Here is a 19,993-nt window from a genome sequence, read left to right on the forward strand (position 1 = left end):
TTTAGCTATTGTGGAGAGTGCTGCTATGAACATTGGGGTACATGGGCTCCTATGCCTCAGCATGTCTGTATCCCTTGGGTAAATTCCTAGCAGTGCTATTGCTGGGTCCTAGGGGAGTTCTATTGTTAGTTTCCTGAGGAACCTCCACACTGTTTTCCAGAGGGGCTGTACCCGTTTACATTCCCACCAACAGTGTAGGAGGGTTCCCGTTTCTCCACATCCTCGCCAGCATCTAGAGGTCTCTGATTTGCTCATTTTAGCCACTCTGACTGGCATGAGGTGGTATCTCAGTGTGGTTTTGATTTGTATTTCCCTGATGAGGAGGGATGCTGAGCATCGTTTCATGTGTCTGTTGGCCACCTGGATGTCCTCTTTGGAGAGGTGTCTGTTCATATCTTCTGCCCATTTCTTCACTGGGTTGTTTGTTTCTTGGGTGTGAAGTTTGGTGAGTTCCTTATAGATTCTGGATATTAACCCTTTATCTCATATGTCATTTGCAACTATCTTTTCCCATTCCGTCGATTGCCTATTAGTTTTGTGGGTTGTTTCCTTTGCTGTGCAGAAGCTTTTAATCTTGATGAGGTCCCAATCATTTATTTTTGCTCTTGATTCCCTTGAGTAAGCGTCCAACTCTTGATTCTGGCTCAGGTCATGGTCTCATGGTTCATGGGTTTGGGCCCCATGTAGGGCTCTACACTGACAGTGCAGATTCTCTCTGTCCCTCCCCTGCTCACTCTTTCTCAAAATAGATAAGCTTAAAAAAATATCTTCTGCTTTTTTATAGGTTATTTTTAACATTCTAATGTTTAAATTAGATCATATCTTATTAGGAAAACAACTTTCCCCTGGAATTTGGCTCACCTTATTCTTGGCCTACATTATAATTAGCTGGCAAGCTGTGCTGTTCTGCCTTTAGCACCTGAAGCTAATAGACTGGGACCAGGACCAGAAATGGGGTGGGGAAGTATCTGTCCATCAGCACCGGTCCTGATATGCAGTAGATTCTCAGTGAGCACTTGTGGAAACATGTGCAGCATGTAGATTTCATGTAACTCTACTCTTTCCATAAAGATACACTTACGCATTTAGCACAGCTAAATATAATTTAATTTGCAGACCTGTTGTGCAAGAAATAAATCTGTAAGTGAAAGAAGTCTCTTAGGTTATGTTTCCTGATTTTTGGCTCTGCAAATTTAGCCACTGCAGGGCTGAGACAAATTTAGTAGAGGTATGAATGTGCACATGTATTTATATCCTGTAAAAAAACTTGTTCCTTAAACATCTTTCTGAGGAACTCTGGCTGATGACACTTCCCCTCTATCAAGATGAAAAGGATAAAAAGGATGTGAATGAAGACTTTCCTTGGTGGAGAAGATTGCTCATTTTGGTAGAGCAGGTGCTAAGTGTGTGACAAAGGAAAGGAAGGTCCGGTGCTCTGTTCTTCTGGAGTAATTCATTGCATTAAAAAATTATACTGTAGCTATGTTATTCAGTTGTAAAAATTTGACCCAATCACCCACATAATTATAACATTCCACAGTAATATGCAATTAAGTTGCTTTTTAAATGCCTGCCACCTGATAGTTCAATGGATATGTGAGGAGAAGGAGCAGAGAAAAAAAATTTGTTACACATATAAAGTCTTTCAACACATCAGGAGATGACTGCTGTGAAGGAAGAAGTTGTTGCTTAGAGTTCCCCAGGAACAGGAGCAAGATACACCCCATGCAGCCACATGGGGAAGCGCCTGGTGGGTCAGTAGGCAGGAAAGTTGAGGGGAAAGCATGGGCAAAACTATACTGTAGTTTTTTTATTTTTGAAAAGCACTTTATTTTTTTTTAAAAAATGTTTATTTTTGGGAGAGAGAGAGAGAGAGCACATGCGTACAAGCAGGGGAGGGGCAGAGAGCGAAGGGGACAGAGCATCTGAAGCAGGCAGCCAATGTGGGCTCAAACTCATGAACCAGAAGATCATGACCTTAGCCGAAGTTTGATGCTTAGCCAACTGAGCCACCCAGACTCCCACAAACCTTTAGTGAGGCAGGGGGAATGAGCTGACCAAATTTGGGGTTGGCTAACTTGAATAAATTTTAGTGGGCTTTGGGGTGTGTAGGTGCTATTCCAGTTGTCTGATGTCTGGCGCTAGAATAATTAGGGCAGAGGAATACTGCCCTTGGGAGTGCGAAAGCTAGATGGAGGAGGGGGTTCAGGGTATGGGCTCTCCATGGGTTGGTTTACATAATAGAGGTGTGCTCCCAGACAAGTTATTTACTCTCTTTAGGAGTTAGCTAGCACTGGAATGGCAGTCTCTCTAGGATTAGCAAGTCCCCCAAATGTCAAACAATCCTAAAATACAAAAATTTAAAAACTTTATTAATACAATAGGACTCAAACACCTCCAGAAAGGTTCACGACGTATCTAATCCAGTGCCATTGACACGTACCACAAGTATAACTGCATAATTTACTTGAATGCCCTTCAGATTAAGATGAGATCATGTTAAGGAACCATACTATTTATGAGACAATGTTTGACATTTTCTTGAGACCCAAAAGTGATACTAATCCAGTCATAGTAACCAGTCATAGTAACCAGTCATAGTCTAAGATTTTTCTAGATTTGGATTTGCCCTTTTATAGGTTAAGTCAGAGGGTATGATAGTTAGATTTATGTATCAATTTGTGACTTGGGCCACAGGGTGCCTGCACATTTGGTCAAACATTATTCTGGTGTGTCTATGAGGGTGTTTTCTCTCGAGGAATCCTTAAGCAGATTGCCCTTCCAATGGGCAATCAGGTGAAGGTCTGAATAGAACAAAAAGGCTGACCCTCCCACTAACAGAGAATCTTTCCTACCTGCCTTGAGCTGGGACGTTAGTTTTCTCCTGCCTATATTCGAACTGCGACATGAGCTCTTCCTGGGTCTTGAGCCTGCTGACCTTTGGACAGAAACTGAACCAGCTTGCTGATGTAGATCTTGGACTTGTCTGCTTTCATAATTGTGTAAGCCAGTTCTCAGGAGTATTCTCCATGTCGTAGAGAAAGTGTTGATGTTTGCTTTCGTTCTCTTCCTTACTCTTTTCTGTTTCCTCTGGTTGAATCCTGATTCTATTTTATTTTATAGTTTGTTTTAGAATTTAATTTAATTTAGCTTAATTTACTTATTGGCTGTGTGCTCTCGAGAATATAACCTATCTCCTGCAGCCTTACTTTTTTCAGTTGTAAAATGAGGATAATGTGTCCACCTCAAGTGCCCGGCACAGTGCCTGGCACTTAGGAATGTGCTATAGGGCAGTGATGGACCAGTTTTACAGTAGGGATCAGGACGTAGCTTCAGATTGTTCAAAGAAGCCATGTTGTGTTGGGAAGGAGTGGGAGGGAGATTGGCAAATTCAGGACTGGTAGAAGGAGAGACTGGCTAGTTGTGAGTCCCAGAGCGGGTTAGTTGTGAGTCCCAGAGCGGGTTAGTTGTGAGTCCCAGAGCGGGTAGGCAGGCAGCGTGCTCTAAAGGAATGCTGTAGGCACTAGATGTGGATTTACCCAGAAGCAAATAGAGTTCGAGCTTCTGGACCCATCTCTGGTAGAGGTCCTCCTGCGTGTGGAGCGGGGAGTTCCCGGAGGGGAGGGGTAGCCAGGCTGTAATCAGGAAGTATTTCTGTGCTTGTGTTCCTGACAAATCACCTCAAAGAGAGATCAGAAGAGTCTTGAATCACCAAGAATTCAGACATTTATTGTGATTTATTTTCTCATTCAAAGTTAATATTAACTCTCATATCTAATTTTGTATTTGTAATTTCGGTCCCTAAATTGCATAGGCTTCAATGACCATAAAGCCAAGACTGGAGTCCTGACCCTCTGGGAGACAGTATGTGCGGCCACTTGGGGTTGCAGGATTCTTGTGCCCAGCCCAGCACAGACGCTGTCCGAGGATCTGGAGCTGGGAGAAGGTCCCTCTTCTCCTCTGAACTGCGCGCTCTGGCTATTGCCTACATGGCTACCCCAGGGGGTGTGCAGAAAAAGCTTCTGTTCACTTAAAGGACCCCTCAAGGCTCCAGCCCTGGTGCTGACTCATTGTGTGAGTTTTGGAGGCTCACCTTGCCTCTCTGAGCCTCAGTTTGCCCATCTGTGAAGTGGTATCCGTATCTCCCATGCAGGTTCAGGTGTGGGCCCTGTGAATTGTACAGCTATGTGCATGTGGGAGGGAAGCATGATTATAATTGTGTTGCTATTACCTGTATTTCTGTTATCTTGCTATTACTTGAAATATGCCCACAACTTACCATTTCAGTGACCAAAGAGCAAAGTCACTGCCCACTCTGACACACTAGTTTTTAATTTTTGTTTTTTGCTGTTAAAGTTTATTTGTTTATTTTGAGAGGCAGAGAGACTGCGAGAGGGAGAGAGAGAATCCCAAACAGGCTCTGTGTTGTCAGCGTGGAGCCCAATGTGGGGCTCCAACTCATGAACCATGAGGTCACAACCTGAGCCAAAAGCAAGAGTTGGACACTCAGCTGACTGACATTCAGGCACCCATTTTTTATTGTGGAAATTTTTTGGTATATACAAAAATACACACCCACAGGGAATGCCCTCATGTATCCTTAGTTGGCTTCAAGTTATTATCAACTCAGGGCCAATCTTGTGTCTTCTAAGCTCCTACCTACTCCGCCTTAAGCAAATTCCAAATCATTTCAATTGTGAGAATTTCAGTATGTATTTCTAAAAGATAAGGGCTCTTAAAAATTATATCAGTACTATAGTTGTATCTCACCCCTCCTCAAGAAATGTAATTTTTTTTTACTTTTCAATTTGTAGATTCCTTCCCATCCCTCTCCATAGGGAGAGAAGTTACTTTAAGTTTGAACATAAATAGAATTCTGCTGTGAGGCATGTTCCCTCAACTATCTCTTAGGTCTAACCCTGTGAGAACACTCAACAGAAGAGTCAATTTGAATTAAACTCTGCTGCTTAAATTAGTGATGTTACTGTAGGTAAGTTCTCTAACCTTATAATAAACTTCAATGTTCTCATCTGTAAAATGGGGATACTAATGTCTCTTTTACAAAGTTATCCTAAGGAATCTCTGAGACGGTGTAAGTAAAGTACAACTAGTAAATACTCAGTAAATGTTATTATTATGACAGTTTCTCCCCACGTTTTCCTATCAAATCCTGACTTCTGGAAGTAATTTGGTTGAGAGATGTAACTGATGATAGCCTTAGGGATGACTTAAGTAAATAAGCCTTGAAGGCCCAAGGGGGAGGAGCAGATGGGGGAGGAGGAGCCTCCCAAGCGTCTTACCACCTGGGCACTAGGGGAGAGCCCCGCCCGTGTTGCCTGGACAAGGCTTGCTTGTGTCTCAGAGACTCGGACCCACAGGGATTCAGACCATCGGGACAAAACAGCTCAGAGTAAGTTTGGCCCAGGGAAGCCGGAGGCCAAGAGGTACGGTGGGGGGAACAGGGTGGGTGGCCAGAGCTGGAGGCTATTCATTATCTAGTTTTTGCTTTGATTTTGGAAGTGTTCTACGGAGCCGACAAGTTGAAGGTTGGCTTCGTGGCTATTGAAACCCAAAGCAAGGAGGGCCCTGCCTGGTGTCATGTCGGCTTGAGGTAAAATAATTGTGAACCATGCAGAGACACGCTGTTTCCTCAAGAGCAAAAGTAGCTGAAAGGTTTACTACAAGCCTTGCTGGCCTGATGGATCTTTCATTAAGAATGCTCTGAATAATCCTTACTTAGAGGCCCGCTGTTTGAACTCAGCCAGGTGTCCTAACTGACACCCAGCCAGTGGCATGTCACGTGGCATAAGATTAGGGAGATTTTGACACGGGTGGTCTGCACTGCCTGTGCAAGCAGGGCCAGCAGTGGGAAAGCGTGGAGGCCAAAGGACTTGTTTGGATCGCGGCCTGCAGCCAGCGGCCAGTAACATGAGGAGGAGATGCCGACGGTCTTCTCTTTTCAGTCAGAGGGACTGTACTTTGCTGGTTAGACTACAGATACGGCAGAGCATTTATTTTGATCTCTCAAAGGAGGCATTCAATTGATTTAGGATTAGCTGAAGAATGTTTATCTAACTTCAAATCATGAAATTATTTAATTATAAAATCTGTTGCATGCACATGTGAAATGAAAGTTAAATTTGCCTTATTTTTTTTTTTTAACGTCTTATTTATTTCTGAGAGAGAGAGAGAGAGAGAGAGACAGGGTGAGCAGGGGAGGTACAGAGTCTGAAACAGGCTCCAGGCTCTGAGCTAGCTGTCAGCACAGAGCCCGACGCGGGGCTCGAACCCACGAACTTGTGAGATCATGACCTTAGCCGAAGTTGGACGCTTAACCGACTGAGCTACCCAGGTGCCCTGCCTTATTTTTTTTAAAGTGTGTGTTTCACCTCTTAAGAATGTAGAGATAAAGTGGCTGCATTCTTCTGTATCATTGGGAGTTAATTCTTATTTCTTTTTTTTATTAAAAAATTTATTTATTTTAGAGACAGAGAGAGAGTGTATATGTTGAGGGAAGGGGTAGACAGGGCGGGGCGGGGGAAGAGATTGAGAGATTGAGAGAGAATCTTAAGCAGGCTTTGTGCGGAGCTTGATCCCATGACCCTGGGATCGTGACCTGAGCCAAAATCAAGAGTCAGATGCTCAACCAAGTGAAGCATCCAGGTGCCCCTTAAAAACACTTTTTTCCCCATTTTATTTATTTTAGAGAGAGAGAGGGTTAATTCTTATTTCTTAACCTCACCAGTTTCAGGCTACCTTCTCAAGAAACTTAGAAATCATATTAGATTTGTGCTTCTTAGTTATTTGGTAGACAGATATTATCTGTTTCTTTTCTGATGACTACAGGGTCAGGTCTGGCCTTTTCTTTTCTGTTTGCTTTCTGGTTAAGATTGTGTGGCTTTTGCTTCAGCTGTCTGGTTTTTTTTTTTTTTTTTTGGTTGTTGCTATAGGCTTGATTTAGGTCAATGTCAGACCTTCTTATTGGTTCCTGAGTAACGTTATATAACACCACTCCTAACACCAAATGTATGGTTTTTCCAACCCCAGTCAATTCTCTGACACCAAGTGGGTGTCCAGCAGTTCAATGCTGATGTTAATTCCCAGAGTTAAATCAGACCCCACAGGGTAAGGGCTCAGCTTCGTAAGACCGACCCCACTTCAGATGTCAGCTGCAAATGGGGTCCCAGGGGACCCACATTTTATCTGGCTGACTGCAAAATTGGGGGTTCCCATGATCCCCACCTTTTAAGGTTTCACAGTTCACTAAAATGATACACAGAACTCAGGACAACACTTTACTTATGCTTACCAGTTTATTATAAAGTTTATTACAACACAGAAACAGCCAGGTTGAAGAGAGCACAGGTACGGGGGTCGGGGTGGGTGGTAGGGAGCTTCCTGGTAGCGACCCCTGCCCCCAGCACTTCCATGTGCTCACTAACACAGAAGTTATTAGAATCTTGTTCAGCAGTTTTTATGGAATCAATCCCCCTGACATTCTGTTTGATGACTGTTTTTAATGAAGTTGATAAAACTGTTTGAGAGGACTTTGTGTTTATAAATACTGAATCCAGAAACAGGCTATGGATAGCTGCTGGAATAAAATAGAACTAGCTTTCATGGCTGAATGAGGGAAATATTTGCGTGAACTCTCTCTTTCAAGAGAAAAACTGTGGCGTGTTAGGCTGGAAGGGAATGAGAAGGTTAAATGACGTTGGATGGAGTGGCTGGAAACCAGGAACTTAGCCAGGCCTCCTTCTAGATCATTATTGTTTAACCCTTTCCATGGCGTTTTAAGATGTAGTGTCAAGACCATGAAGAAATGGTTTCTCTCTTCTGGGAAGTGAAGAGTTTTGCTGTTAATCTGTCATTTTGTGGATAATATGAAAAGGCAGGATGTAACAACTGTCTATTCACCATAAAACATCTTTCACTACCAAACAGCAACATCCAACTTGGTGGTTTCTTCCACTCCTCAGTCATTTAAAAAAAAATCAAATTGAGTGATTTTTAAAATTTGAAATCTGGAGTTCATTAAAGAACACCTGAGAAAAACACACGCAAAGAAAAGGAAAAAAATCAATTATAGTTACATCAAAACATTAATATTTAGGTGTCAGTACCATAAAAAATAGTTTCCCTTCTCTGGGAAGCGTGGAAAATATATCTGGATTTTTTCCCTTTAACATCATCACATGGGCAGCATTTTGTTGCTGTGGGTAAGTATCAGAGAGACAGTAGAGTACAGTGGTTTAAAACACAGGCAGTGGCACCAAAGTGCCTAGGTTCAAATCATGGCCACCACTTATGGACAATATCGTCTTGAGGAAATCACTTAACTGCTCCCTGGCTTGATTTTATCATCTATAAAATGGAGATGATAAGGGCATCCAGCTCACAAATTACATGCTTGTGGAAAGGACTTAATACATATTACTTATCAAAATAAAGATTTTATTATAACATTAATATATTTTTATGGTACACATTTTATAAAACACAGAAAAGCAGAAGAAATCAAAATCGCCCATTATCTTATATAACCATACTTAACCTTTCTCCCTGATGTTTTTACTCTCAGACTGCTATTCCCTGCCCCTCCCTACCATATTAAATTGAGTCAGTCATCAATTCATGTCAGTTAAAACTGTCTGGGCCCCGAGCCTCCCCTGGCCAATGTGGAGCCTGTAGTTTTTTTCTGTAATCAGGATGTACTCAGATCCAATCCACAAACCACTTAACTGAGGGTTCACCATATTAGGAATGAATCTGTGAGAAATACTTTTGTAAATGTTTTTCTTCTTTAGCGTTAGAGGTTATTTCCTTAGCCTGGAATCCCAGAAATGGAAACGCAGGGACAACGGATGAGAAATGTTATTTTCTAGAAGGGTCATACTGATTTGAAACTTTTAGCTACAGTTTATAAGCCTGCCCCACCTTCTGTGAGCACCCAAATGCCCCCACCTCTCTCACTTGGAAGTTATGTGTGGGGAGGAGTACTCAAACCCTAGAATAGTTCATTCTCAAGTTAAATCAGCACTTGGCTCCTCCTTCCCACTAGGTCATTTCTCCCTCCTCCAGAGCCTTTCTTGCTTCCTTTCACATCCTTTCCCCCTCTTGGCTTTGTTTCATCCCATTGTGTAACCTTCCTCTTCTTTTGCTGGGGGAAAATCGTAGCATTAAATTGTTCCCACCAAGAAGTTGGTGACCTCAGCAGCTGGAAGTGTTATCCCCCAGCTGGGTGTCTGCATTTTAATAAAGGGTTCCTGGGGCATTGTTGAACCCAGAGGACTGAACTTGATGGTGGGATTTGGGGCAGCGGAATACCCAGAGAGGGTGATATTTTGAGTCTGGGCCCTGCAAGTTATACAGGTAGGTGGTGCCCAAGGTGTAGGGCCCATTCTGCAGTTTCTGAGAAGCCTTCACTCTTTCACTGCCACAGCACTACCTGCTCAGCACAGACACATGTTTCCCTAAAGGTAAAGTCTCTGGGGGGAACTGGGAAGGGGAGACTGTTGACTGGATTGGACATAATAAAAGACTGGTCAGCAACGTGTACAGAGTCTTTACGTAAAACATAACTTTATGATACCAGGTAGGGCTCCTTTTATGGCTTTGTAATCATCTAGTTGAAATTACCAAGGGTGCAGAGGGCTTTTGCTTACGCACGGCCAGTGATTTGATGACATTGCATGTCCGTGAGCAAGTGGAGCCAGGAGGCCTCTGAGTGGGGCCCACGGCCTCAGTTACCTTGCTCTGAACTCTGGGTTGCAGAAGGTGGGTTTCTTCTGGACTGTTTCTGTTCCATCAAGATCTCGGGTGCCCTTTAGGGCAAGGAATTTTACAGATGTGTCTCTGTTCTCCTACATCTTTGATGGGTGCAAAGGTCAAAGAAACAGTTATGGAGTGTTTCCGAGAAGGGAATGGGTGGCACTCTAGGTTTGTGGTTGGACAAGGAGAGGTGTAGGCTAATTATTAATGTTATTATTTTAGAGTTTATTTATTTTGAGAGAGAGTGAGTGAGCAGAGGAGAGGCAGAGAAAGAGGGAGAGAGAGAATCCCAAGTGGGCTCTTTGTTGTCAGCACAGAGCCCAGTGTGGGGCTTGGTCTCATGAAAAGTGAGATCATGACCCTGAGCCAAAACCAAGAATCAGATGCCTAACTGACTGAGCCACCCGATACCCCAGTTTGGCAAACTATTAGAGAGAACTTAAAAAGTAAGTCCTGTCTGGTTCAACAAAAGTCCTAGGGTTCCTGAAAGAAGGAGGGAGAGAAATGGAAAGCTTAGCCAATTGTTAGCTGTCAGTGGAGTGTTCCCAGGAGACTTTTGACCACAGCCAGATGGGAAGATGGTCTTGAGAGCAGATGGTGGGAACCAACTAGAGCTGGTCAGTTACCAGTCTCCCTTTTCTCCCTGAAAGAAAATGGTTTGGTCCCGTAGGGGTCCCTGCCTTACACACAGCCTTGTCTGCTCCTTTCCAGCCTGATCCAGCGTGAAGATGACCCCACTGGCCACTGTGGTATCTGGCCCCCGGGCCCGGCTCTTTGCCTGCTTCCTCAGGCTGGGCACTCAGCAGGCTGGCCCACTTCAGCTGCACACAGGGGCCGGCCTTTCAGCCAAGAACCACTATGAAGTGCTGGTACTAGGTGGGGGCAGCGGTGGGATCACCATGGCTGCTCGCATGAAGAGGAAAGTGGGTGCAGAGAATGTGGCCATTGTTGAGCCCAGTGAGGTAAGTCTCTCCGTTGTGAGTGCATGAGGGCATGTGCACGTGCACCTGTGTGTTTGGGGGGGGGGGGGGGAGGGAGAGGAAGGATTTTAGGCACTGTGTTGTCCTGTTCCTGGATTAGTGCTTCTCCTTCTGGACACAAAAAGCAGGCCATCTAAAAGGACTGGGAGAAGGTGGTTAGAGGAGGAGAGAGAGAGAGAGAAAGAGAAAGAGAGAGAGAGATCTAGGCTTTTATGGTCTTCTCTGTATTAGTTTCTAAGCATTGCCATAACAAATTATCACAAACTTTGTAGCTTAACACAGTAGATTTTTTTGCTCACAGTTCTGGAGGCTAAGGTGTCAGTAGGGTCATGCTCCTTCTAAAGGCTGTGGAGGGAAGAGGGAGTTGGTCCTAGGCCTCTCCTCGCTTCTGATGGTTGTGGACCATTCTTGGCATGCCTTGGCTTATAGCTGCTTCACTCCAATCTCTTCCTCCGTCTTCACATGGCCTTCTCTCTATGGCTCTTTAGTGTCTTCTTATGGCTTTTTTATAGGGACACCAGTCTTTTGATTTAGGGCCCACTCTAATCCAGTCTAACTTCATCTTAACTTGATTACACCTGCCCTATTTCCAAATAAGATCACATTCACAGGTACTGGAGTGAAGACTTGAATATCTCTTTTAGGGAGAGACCGTTCAACCCATAAATGCCTCCCAATTCCAACCTAGTGTCCAGAGGAAAATCAGTGGCCATTCATTGTACTTTCCTTTCTCTGTTCTAGTCTGCAGAACAGGTGATGAGTTGAGGGACAGGGAGGCCTCTGGGAAAGGTGTTAATGGGTTTGGGAAATTTAAGTACAAGGGTTTACACATAGATAACAAAGCAGAAAAAGATAGAGATACCAGGAAGGAAGTGGGGAAGTGTTCGTAAGGCACTATTTCATGTACAGCATTTTAAGATGGTCCAGAAGCTTCAGAAAAAAGATTCCAGATTTTTGGAGGTTTGCCTAAGGTTTCCTAAGGTACTACGTGTATACCCATTGGAAGCTGTGTCCTTGGGAGGGAAGCGAAATGGATACAAATCCTGTTTGATGGGGAAGGTAAGTCAAGAAAAGCACACCCCTTTTCAAGGACTCTCCCCAGTCCCTGTACACTGCCCAGGGCTTTGTTGTAACCTCAGACTGTGTGCTGTGGTCTGGGAGTGGACTAGAGAGGGTGTGCTCTACCATTTTCCTTTTTAAAGTGACTGATTAGGTTCCATGTTAAAAAAAAATTTTTTTTAATGTTTATTTTTGAGAGAGGAAGAGCAAGCTGGGGATGGGCAGAGAGAGAGGGAGACAGAGGATCCAAAGCAGGCTCTGTGCTGTCAGTGCAGAGAGGAATGCAGGGCTCTCACAAACCATGAGATCGTGATCTGAGCCAAAGTCAGACACCTACCGGAGTGAGCCACCCAGGTACCCCAGGATAGTGTTTTAAATGACAGTGATCTGAGAGCTCTGTCAGGGACCTGTGGTGTATTATAGCTAAGCCAAGGGCACGTCTCCCATTGGGGCTACTCTTTGTATGAGGGCTTTTCTGAAACACTGGGCACAGTTCAGGAGGCCAGAATTATGGCTGTCCTTCTCCAAGAGGAAGTTCGAGACAGGAGTCTCTCAAAGGTGCTGCCAGGGACTCAGAGGTTGGGTACTTTCCCTCCTGTGTCCTGCATTGTTGTTGGTGGAGCTGATGCTTGTTTGTAGTCTAAAAAAAGAGTCTGGACTTGTATTTTTATTCCTTTTTCTGTTCAAGATGGAGTTGAAATCAATGAGTTCTCACCATTGGAGACGTCTGTTCCCCTTGTCTTTGATCACATCCATTACTGGCTGCAGGAGGATTGCAAAGCCATTTTTCATATCCTCTTTATTGCTCTGTGTCTGGGAACTCTGTTCAGCCAGTTTGAGGCATTCTGACAGTGTTGAGAGTTCTTGGTCCCCCAGGCCACTCCATGAGTATCTTGGGATTCTCAGAAACCAATCTGCCCTTTGCCCATGAGTCTAGAACTTTCAAAACTAACTTAGATCAAGAGAGGACCATCTGAAGCAAGAAAATTCCAGGACACAGTGGAAATTTGGCATTAGAAGGTAGGATCTGGTGCCTACTGGCTTCGGGTGTAAAGCCTTAGAGAGCAGAGGACGGGGTACCGGGGCTGAGAGGGAATGTCTGTAGTCCTCCATGCGCTTGGGAAACACAGTTGAAAGTTAAAGAGGTTTTAAGGGGTGGCTCAGTTGGTTAAGTGCCGGACTTTGGTTCAGGTCATGATCTCATTGTTGACAAGTTTGAGCCCCACATCGGGCTCTATGCTGACAGCTTGGAGCCTGGAGCTCATATTCTGTGTCTCCGTCTATCTTGGCCTCTCCCCTCTCTCTTAAAAATAAATACTAAAAAAACTTATTTTAATGAAAAAAAAAGAAGTTTTGAGACTCCTCAAAAATGGTTGTAAACTTTCCAGACTTAGTGTAGTCTCCGGATGCTTCTAAGGAACCATATTTAGGCTTCTAGGCTTAATTTTCCTTTATGTCTGTGTATATAAATGTACCCATAATATATATGTATGTATGCATGTATATATAACATGTACATGTTAAGCACCAAATCAACTTTGAGCAATAAATAGTACAATGGTCATGAAACACAGTTGATGGCTATTTCTTTATGATCTTGGCAGAATTCTTTTTGTTTTTAATTTTTTTTAGTTTATTTCTGAGAGAGAGAGCGAGCGTGAGCAGGGGAGGGTCAGAGAGAGAGAGAGGGAGACACAGAATCTGAAACAAGCTTTAGGCTCTGAGCTACCTGTCAGCACAGAGCCTGACGTGGGGCTCGAACCCACGAAGCATGAGATCATGACCCGAGCCAAAGTCGGACACTTAACCGACTGAGCCACCCAGGCGCCCCAATCTTGGCAGAATTCTTATGTTGGGTGACTGCCTTTCAGAGCTTAACATATTGGGAGATACCAATGGGGAGGGCAGAACTCACCTTCTAAGGCTTCTATGTACAATGATCCAAGGGTGGGAAGGGAAAAATTGAGAGTCTAGCTCATGTGCCTTTAACTTTAACCCTTTGAATCTCCAATGCTTTGTTTCTCAGAGACATTTCTACCAGCCAATCTGGACACTGGTGGGTGCTGGTGCCAAACAGTTATCCTCATCAGGCCGTCCCACTGCGAGTGTGATACCATCTGGAGTAGAATGGATCAAAGCCAGAGTGACTGAGCTGAACCCAGACAAGAACTGCATCCACACAGACAATGGCAAAGAGGTAACTACTGGGCTCCTTTGGCTTTTGTTAATCAGTTTTTGTGTTAACGCACAGCCATTACCAAACTAGAGAGTTTCATGGAGAGAGAGCAACATATATGAAAGTGTGTTCACACTCTCCACAATAGCTAAAACATGGAAAGAGCCTAAGTGTCCATCAACAGATGAATGGATCAAGAAGATGTGGTTTATCTATACGATGGAATACTACATGGCAATGAGAATCAATGAAATCTGGCCATGTGTAGCAACATGGATGGACCTTGAGGGTGTTATGCTGAGCGAAATAAGTCAGACAGAGAAGGACAAATATCATATGTTTGCACGTAGAGGAGGATTAGGAGGAACTTGACGGAGGAACAAGGGGGAGAAGAAGGGGGGAAATGGTGGGGGAAAGGGAGAGAGGCAAACCATGAGAGACTCTTGAATGCTGACAAAAACTGAGGACTGATGGATGTGGGGGGGAGGGGGGGAGGGGCATGGAGGAGGACACTTGTGGGGATGAGCACTGGGTGTTATGTGGAAACTAATTTGACAATAAACTATTTGTAAAAAAAAAAAAAAAAAAAAAAAAAAAAGAAAGGTGTTCATTAAAGAAGACATAATAAAACATGAAAAAGAATAAAAAAAAAAGAAAGTGTGTTCATGGATGTGTGTGTTGATACTGCATGTGGTGGGAAAGCATGTGGTGAATGGAAGATGGGGTAGACAGAAGGACTCAGTGGTGCTGAATAAATGAACAACTAAGACATGTGTTTGTTGAACACCCACTGTTGCTCGGTTGCTTGGTACAGTATCTTGCATCTGAATGTTTATTCAACAAACACTACTGCTACATGTTAAGATAGCAGGCACCTCCCTTCTTTTACCTTTGAAACAGCCAGCTTCTTTACCTGACAGCTGACCTCCCAGAGGAAGGGGATGTTGGAAACTATCCATCCCAGTTACACTAGGGTTTGCTCTGCCAGAGTGATGAGGGACCGTGTGAGTCTGGATTGTACCAGGGCTAAGAAGATTTTCTGTGGCTAGAGCTTGAGGCTCTTAGGTGCTCAGTACCATTTAAAGTCTCCTCCCAACACCTAGAGATCAAAGTCCCCGTGTTTGACTGAGGGGATGAGAGCAGGATGGTGAGGTGACAGGCTTAGAAGGCATCTGCAGTCTCATGTCCTCTCATCTGCTGCCGAGCTCAGGACTGTGGCAGGCGGTGCAGTCTGGCATTTTCACAGAACCATAGAATCTGGAAGTTGGTAGGGATCTGAAGGTTTTCAAGTCCAGTCCCTTCCTCTAAGTAGCGGCTCATTGGCGACCAGAGTTTGTAACCCTTCCTTGGATTATGGATCTTTCTGAACATCTGATAATAAGCCCTGTCTAGAAAATTCATATACATACTAAATTTTGATTTAATTTCATTGAGTTTAGAGATTCTTTGTAGCTGTTTTCTAAACCTGGATCAGGAGTACCTGCCTTACAGCATCATTGATCCTTGGCTTTCTAGCCAGCCAGTCTGCTTGTCTGCCTGCCTGCCTACCTGCCTGCCTTCCTCTTCCCACAAATAATTAATAAGTGTCTTTTCTATGTTGACAGAGAGAGTGCAAGCATGATTGGATGTGAGCGAGAGGGGGAGGGGCAGAGAGAGAAGGAGAGAGAGAATCCCAAGCAGGCTCCATGCTCAGCACAGAGTCTGACTCGGGGCTCAATCATGACCTGAGCTGATATCAAGAATTGAAAGCTTAACTGAGTCACCCAGGTGCTTCTTTCCTTCTCCTTCTCCTTCTCCTTCTCCTTCCCTTCCCTTCCCTTCCCTTCCCTTCCCTTCCCTTCCCTTCCCTTCCCTTCCCTTCCCTTCCCTTCCCTTCCCTTCCCTTCCCTCCCCTCCCCTCCCCTCCCCTCCCCTCCTTCCTCTTCCTGCTTCTTCCCTCCCTCCTCTTCCCTTCCCTTCCCTCCCTTCCCCTCCCCTCCTTCTTTCATAAGCCCTATGCCCAATGTGGGGTCAAACTCATGACTCTGAGATCAAGAGTCACATGCTCTACTGACTGAGCCAGCCAGGTGCCCCTATTAAGCATCTTCTATAAGCTAGATACAGTTTTAGGCATGAGTGAACAAAAAGAAACAAAAATCCTTACTGTCCTGGATTTTATATTAAGGTGGGGGAGGGCATCCAATAACTGATAGACATAATAAGTAAGTTATATAGTGTGTTAGAAGGTGATGAGTATTAATAAAAATAGAGCAGAGTAATTGAGACTGGGGTATGTGAGGGAGGGGTTGAATTTAAAATGGGCTGATATTTACATGTCCCCGGGTCAAGGAGCTCTCTGACAACAAGTGATCCCTCTCCATTTTTTAGAAAGGTTATATGAGAGTTCTGCCTTTAATGAGTCAGAATCCATCTTTCTGTAACTACCTTCCTATTCTTTGTTGGACCCCCACAGTGTTATTGGCCTTAATACCTTTCTTTTTCCTTGTTTTACCCTGTAGCCTGGCCAAGACTATCTTTTCTTTTCTGTGGAAGAACCTTTCAACTACTTGAATATGGCTCTTATCATCTGTGTAAATTTATTCTTCAGGTAGATTTATGCCCCATCTCCACTTTCTTCAACTCTTTCTACTGTTTCGTGGCCTCCAGTTCCCTCACTGTTCTCTCTATCCTGCTTTGGACATCATTGAGCTTGTCGGTGCCCCCATAAAAGGGGTTGCCTAGAAGAGTAGGCAAATTTATAGAACAGCCCAGAATAGAGTGAGATCATTCTCTCCCACAACTGGATATAGCCCAAGTTAGCATTTGCCTTTTTAGCAGGCGGTTACCACAGTGCTGATTCATGCTGGGCTTGAGGTCAGTTCAAACTTCTGGGTCGTTTTTCACATAACCTAATGTCAAGTCAGGCTTTTTCCATATATATGTGGATATGGAAATATGTAATGGATTAGAATATATATGTTCTATATCTATATTATACATAGAATATGATGTATATATAGTATATATCATATATATATACATACATACTTAAAAATTATTAATTTCTCCCTGTTGATGAACTTATTTTCTCCAGTGTCTCTAGGAGAATAGACAAAATTAAACAGAAGATTATTCATAGTTCACAAGGTTGAGCGTTGGGGCTCATTTCCTCTGCCAGTTCACTGCTCCTGGGGCCAGGACACCTGTCCCCAACATTTTATATCATGTCTTTGGTACAGCAGCGCCTGCCTCCTTGATTAGACCCCTTCATATTACATGTATGTCTCAGAGTCCTTTGTGTTTGGGTTTGTGCATATCTTAAGAATCATAAACTTGTCTTATCTCTTGAGAATGAAAGACACTGCTAGGGCGTTCTCACTTCTGAGTCCTGCTTAGGCATGTAAGACTCAGACTCTAGGAAAGTTGCAGTGTTTTGTTTTAGGGCTGAGGAAGAAGTTGCTGCAAGCTTGTGGAACTTTCTTCCAAGATTTTATGAAGTATGCTATAGCCAGATATGAGAGATATGCATATAACATCTCATGGGGGAGGTATCGTCTTGTTGATTTTAGATCATCTTCCCAACTTGCCTGGATCTTTTGGATTTGTGACTCTGTCATCCGATTAGCATTTTCCCCTAGCCATTATCTACGATGGATTCATTTAAGTTCAAGGTTTTAATTTGGTAACATGTCCCTAGAGAGCTTTTTCTAGCGTGCATAAATTAGCCAACATTCTTTAGCAAATCTTTTACTAAAACTTTACCAAAATCATTCTATTCTTAGTTTACACTTCACTATTTCTTCAAGGCTGAGTTGAAGGGATTGCTGAAATCCAGCCTCATTGTGTCTCTGACTCTTCCCTGTTGCAAGGGTCTGTTTGTCTGGAATGTGTCCCATAGGCTCTGTGTGGACTGGCCCTTGTCCTTCTCCAGACTTAACCTGGTTCTGGTTCTGTTCTCTCTCTCATTTCTGCTCCAGTAGATTTTCCTTTCATTTCACATGCCTTGGCCTTCTTCCTCAAGACATTTTCACATGATGGGTTTACATCTTTCCCTAGCCAGCTCCTACTCAGCTTTACTTTAGATATACCCCTTCGGGAAAGCCTTCCCTGACCTACTGGGCTGGGTCCGGTATCCCCTTGATACACTCTCACAGCATTCTGTGATTTAGTAGTTATTTGTATGATTATCTGATAATACCTATCTCACGCAGTAGACTGAGTTCTTGGAGGGGTAGGAAATGTGTCTTTCTTGTTCAGGGTTATCTGTCCAGGACCTGGCACAATATCTGTCACATAGAAGGTGCTCCATAAATATTTGTGAGCAAACATAGTTTGCTCACAAACTGTGTGTCTCAGTTTCTTTATCTGTGTAAATGGGACTAATAATACCACCTACCTCATCGGTTATTTTGAGAATTAAATGGATTAAAACATGTGAAGAATTAAAAAAAATTGTTTTAATACTTGTTTATTTTTTGAGAGAGAGAGAGAGAGACCACGAGTGGGGCAGAGACAGAGAGAGAGAGAATCTAAATCTGAAACAGAATCCAAACAGGCTCCAGGCTCTGACCTATCAGCACAGAGCACCACACTGGGCTCAAGCTCATGAACCATGAGATCATGACCTGAGCTGAAGTCGTTTCTTTAACTGACTGAGCCACCCAGGTGCCCCAAAATGTGAAGGATTTAGAGCAGTGCCCTGCACAGAGTGCATGCTTAAAAAATGTTTCTATTATTTTTAAAAGAACACATGAAAACAACGACCAGGAAATACTTATTAAGTACCCACTCTGTGCCAGCATAGTTCTTGACTGTTGACTGAGTGAAAGCAGTTTGCAATCTGTGAACCTATGTTGAAGCTCTTTTCCCAAATCACACGAGATGGTTATTTAGTGGATGAGCCTGGGGAGGACATCCTATTTACAGAGTTATTAGTATCAGAGTTTACTGCCCCCACTCCCCTACATAAAATTAGAATATTTGCTTGTGTTTAGCTTTCTGGCAGTGTCTGCACTATTCTCTGTAATTGCTCAGAGTTCTCGTCTACAAGTTTTTGAAATTCCTTAGAATTTAGATCATCTGGCCTCAAGTCTTGAATTCATTCAGAAGGCTTGAGGCTTTCTTTTTGTTCTCTGCTCTCTTAGGGTTTTTTCTCCCTTAATGATTTTATTTTTTCCATAATCTTAAACTTGTTGGCTACTAACCTTTAAAAAGAATCAATATTATGCTCTAATTAGGCAGTCAGGGCACACACAAACCAAAGGTTTTTATTGTTGACAGTGTTCATGTTTTGCCTGTAGAACATCACCTCCCGCCCAGACCCCATGGCCCATCTGACTTCACATACCCTGAAGACTCAACATAGTCAGGTGGTTAATGGGCCTGGTATACCTTCCTACAGAGCAGAGAGTTTCAGGGCACGGCTCTCCATGAATAGACAAACCATACAGAGGAAGGTGTGCATATTATGTGTCCACTTTGAAAAATTATATATTTCATACATAACTGAAATCATCCATCCATCCAACATTACTGAGTTCCTCACTTTAATTTAGTGGCTGTGCTAGATTCTAGGAATATAAAGAAGAATATATCTTCTGGGGGTAGTCAATGTAGTGGGGGGAGACATTACTCCTATATAACACCACCAGTGCTATAAAGCGTCATGTACACTGTGCTAAGGGAGCTCCCAGAAGGGACCTGTGGGGATGAGGATTGAATCATTGGAAGGCCTCACTGTAGACGTGACCTTGGAGCTGAGCCTCCTGGCTCCCAGGGCAAGACCTCTGCAGAGACTTGCTGCCTGTGGCTCCCCAGCCTGAGCCAAGTACTCTCTGGTCTTGGAGTTCTCTCTTCATTTGTGACCTGCTCAGCCCGCTGCTCTGCAAGATTGTGATCATTAATTATAATCCATTTCTCCTTTCTGGGCCCCTGACTTTCATTACACTCATTCTCCACCTCCAGTTTTCAGCACAAGTCCTGTTTCTTTCTCTTTCTTTCTTTCTTTCTTTCTTTCTTTCTTTCTTTC

General features: G+C 43.6%; 1 protein-coding gene across 3 annotated transcripts in view; it reads left to right on the forward strand.

Annotated features, from left to right (window-relative positions):
* SQOR (sulfide quinone oxidoreductase) overlaps positions 1–19,993 on the forward strand; it is a 52,528-nt gene that overhangs the window by 12,427 nt on the left and 20,108 nt on the right. For all 3 annotated transcript variants that reach the window (XM_039250080.1, XM_039250079.1, XM_039250078.1), the window contains 2 exons: positions 10,483–10,733; positions 13,837–14,007. In XM_039250080.1, coding sequence (XP_039106011.1) covers positions 10,500–10,733; positions 13,837–14,007 — 405 coding nt within the window. In that variant the 5' untranslated portion in view covers positions 10,483–10,499. The remainder of the gene's footprint in view (positions 1–10,482; positions 10,734–13,836; positions 14,008–19,993) is intronic.

The sequence above is a fragment of the Hyaena hyaena genome, unplaced genomic scaffold, assembly GCF_003009895.1.
Source record: "Hyaena hyaena isolate Hyena2069 unplaced genomic scaffold, ASM300989v1 scaffold_361, whole genome shotgun sequence".
Taxonomy (NCBI): domain Eukaryota; kingdom Metazoa; phylum Chordata; class Mammalia; order Carnivora; family Hyaenidae; genus Hyaena; species Hyaena hyaena.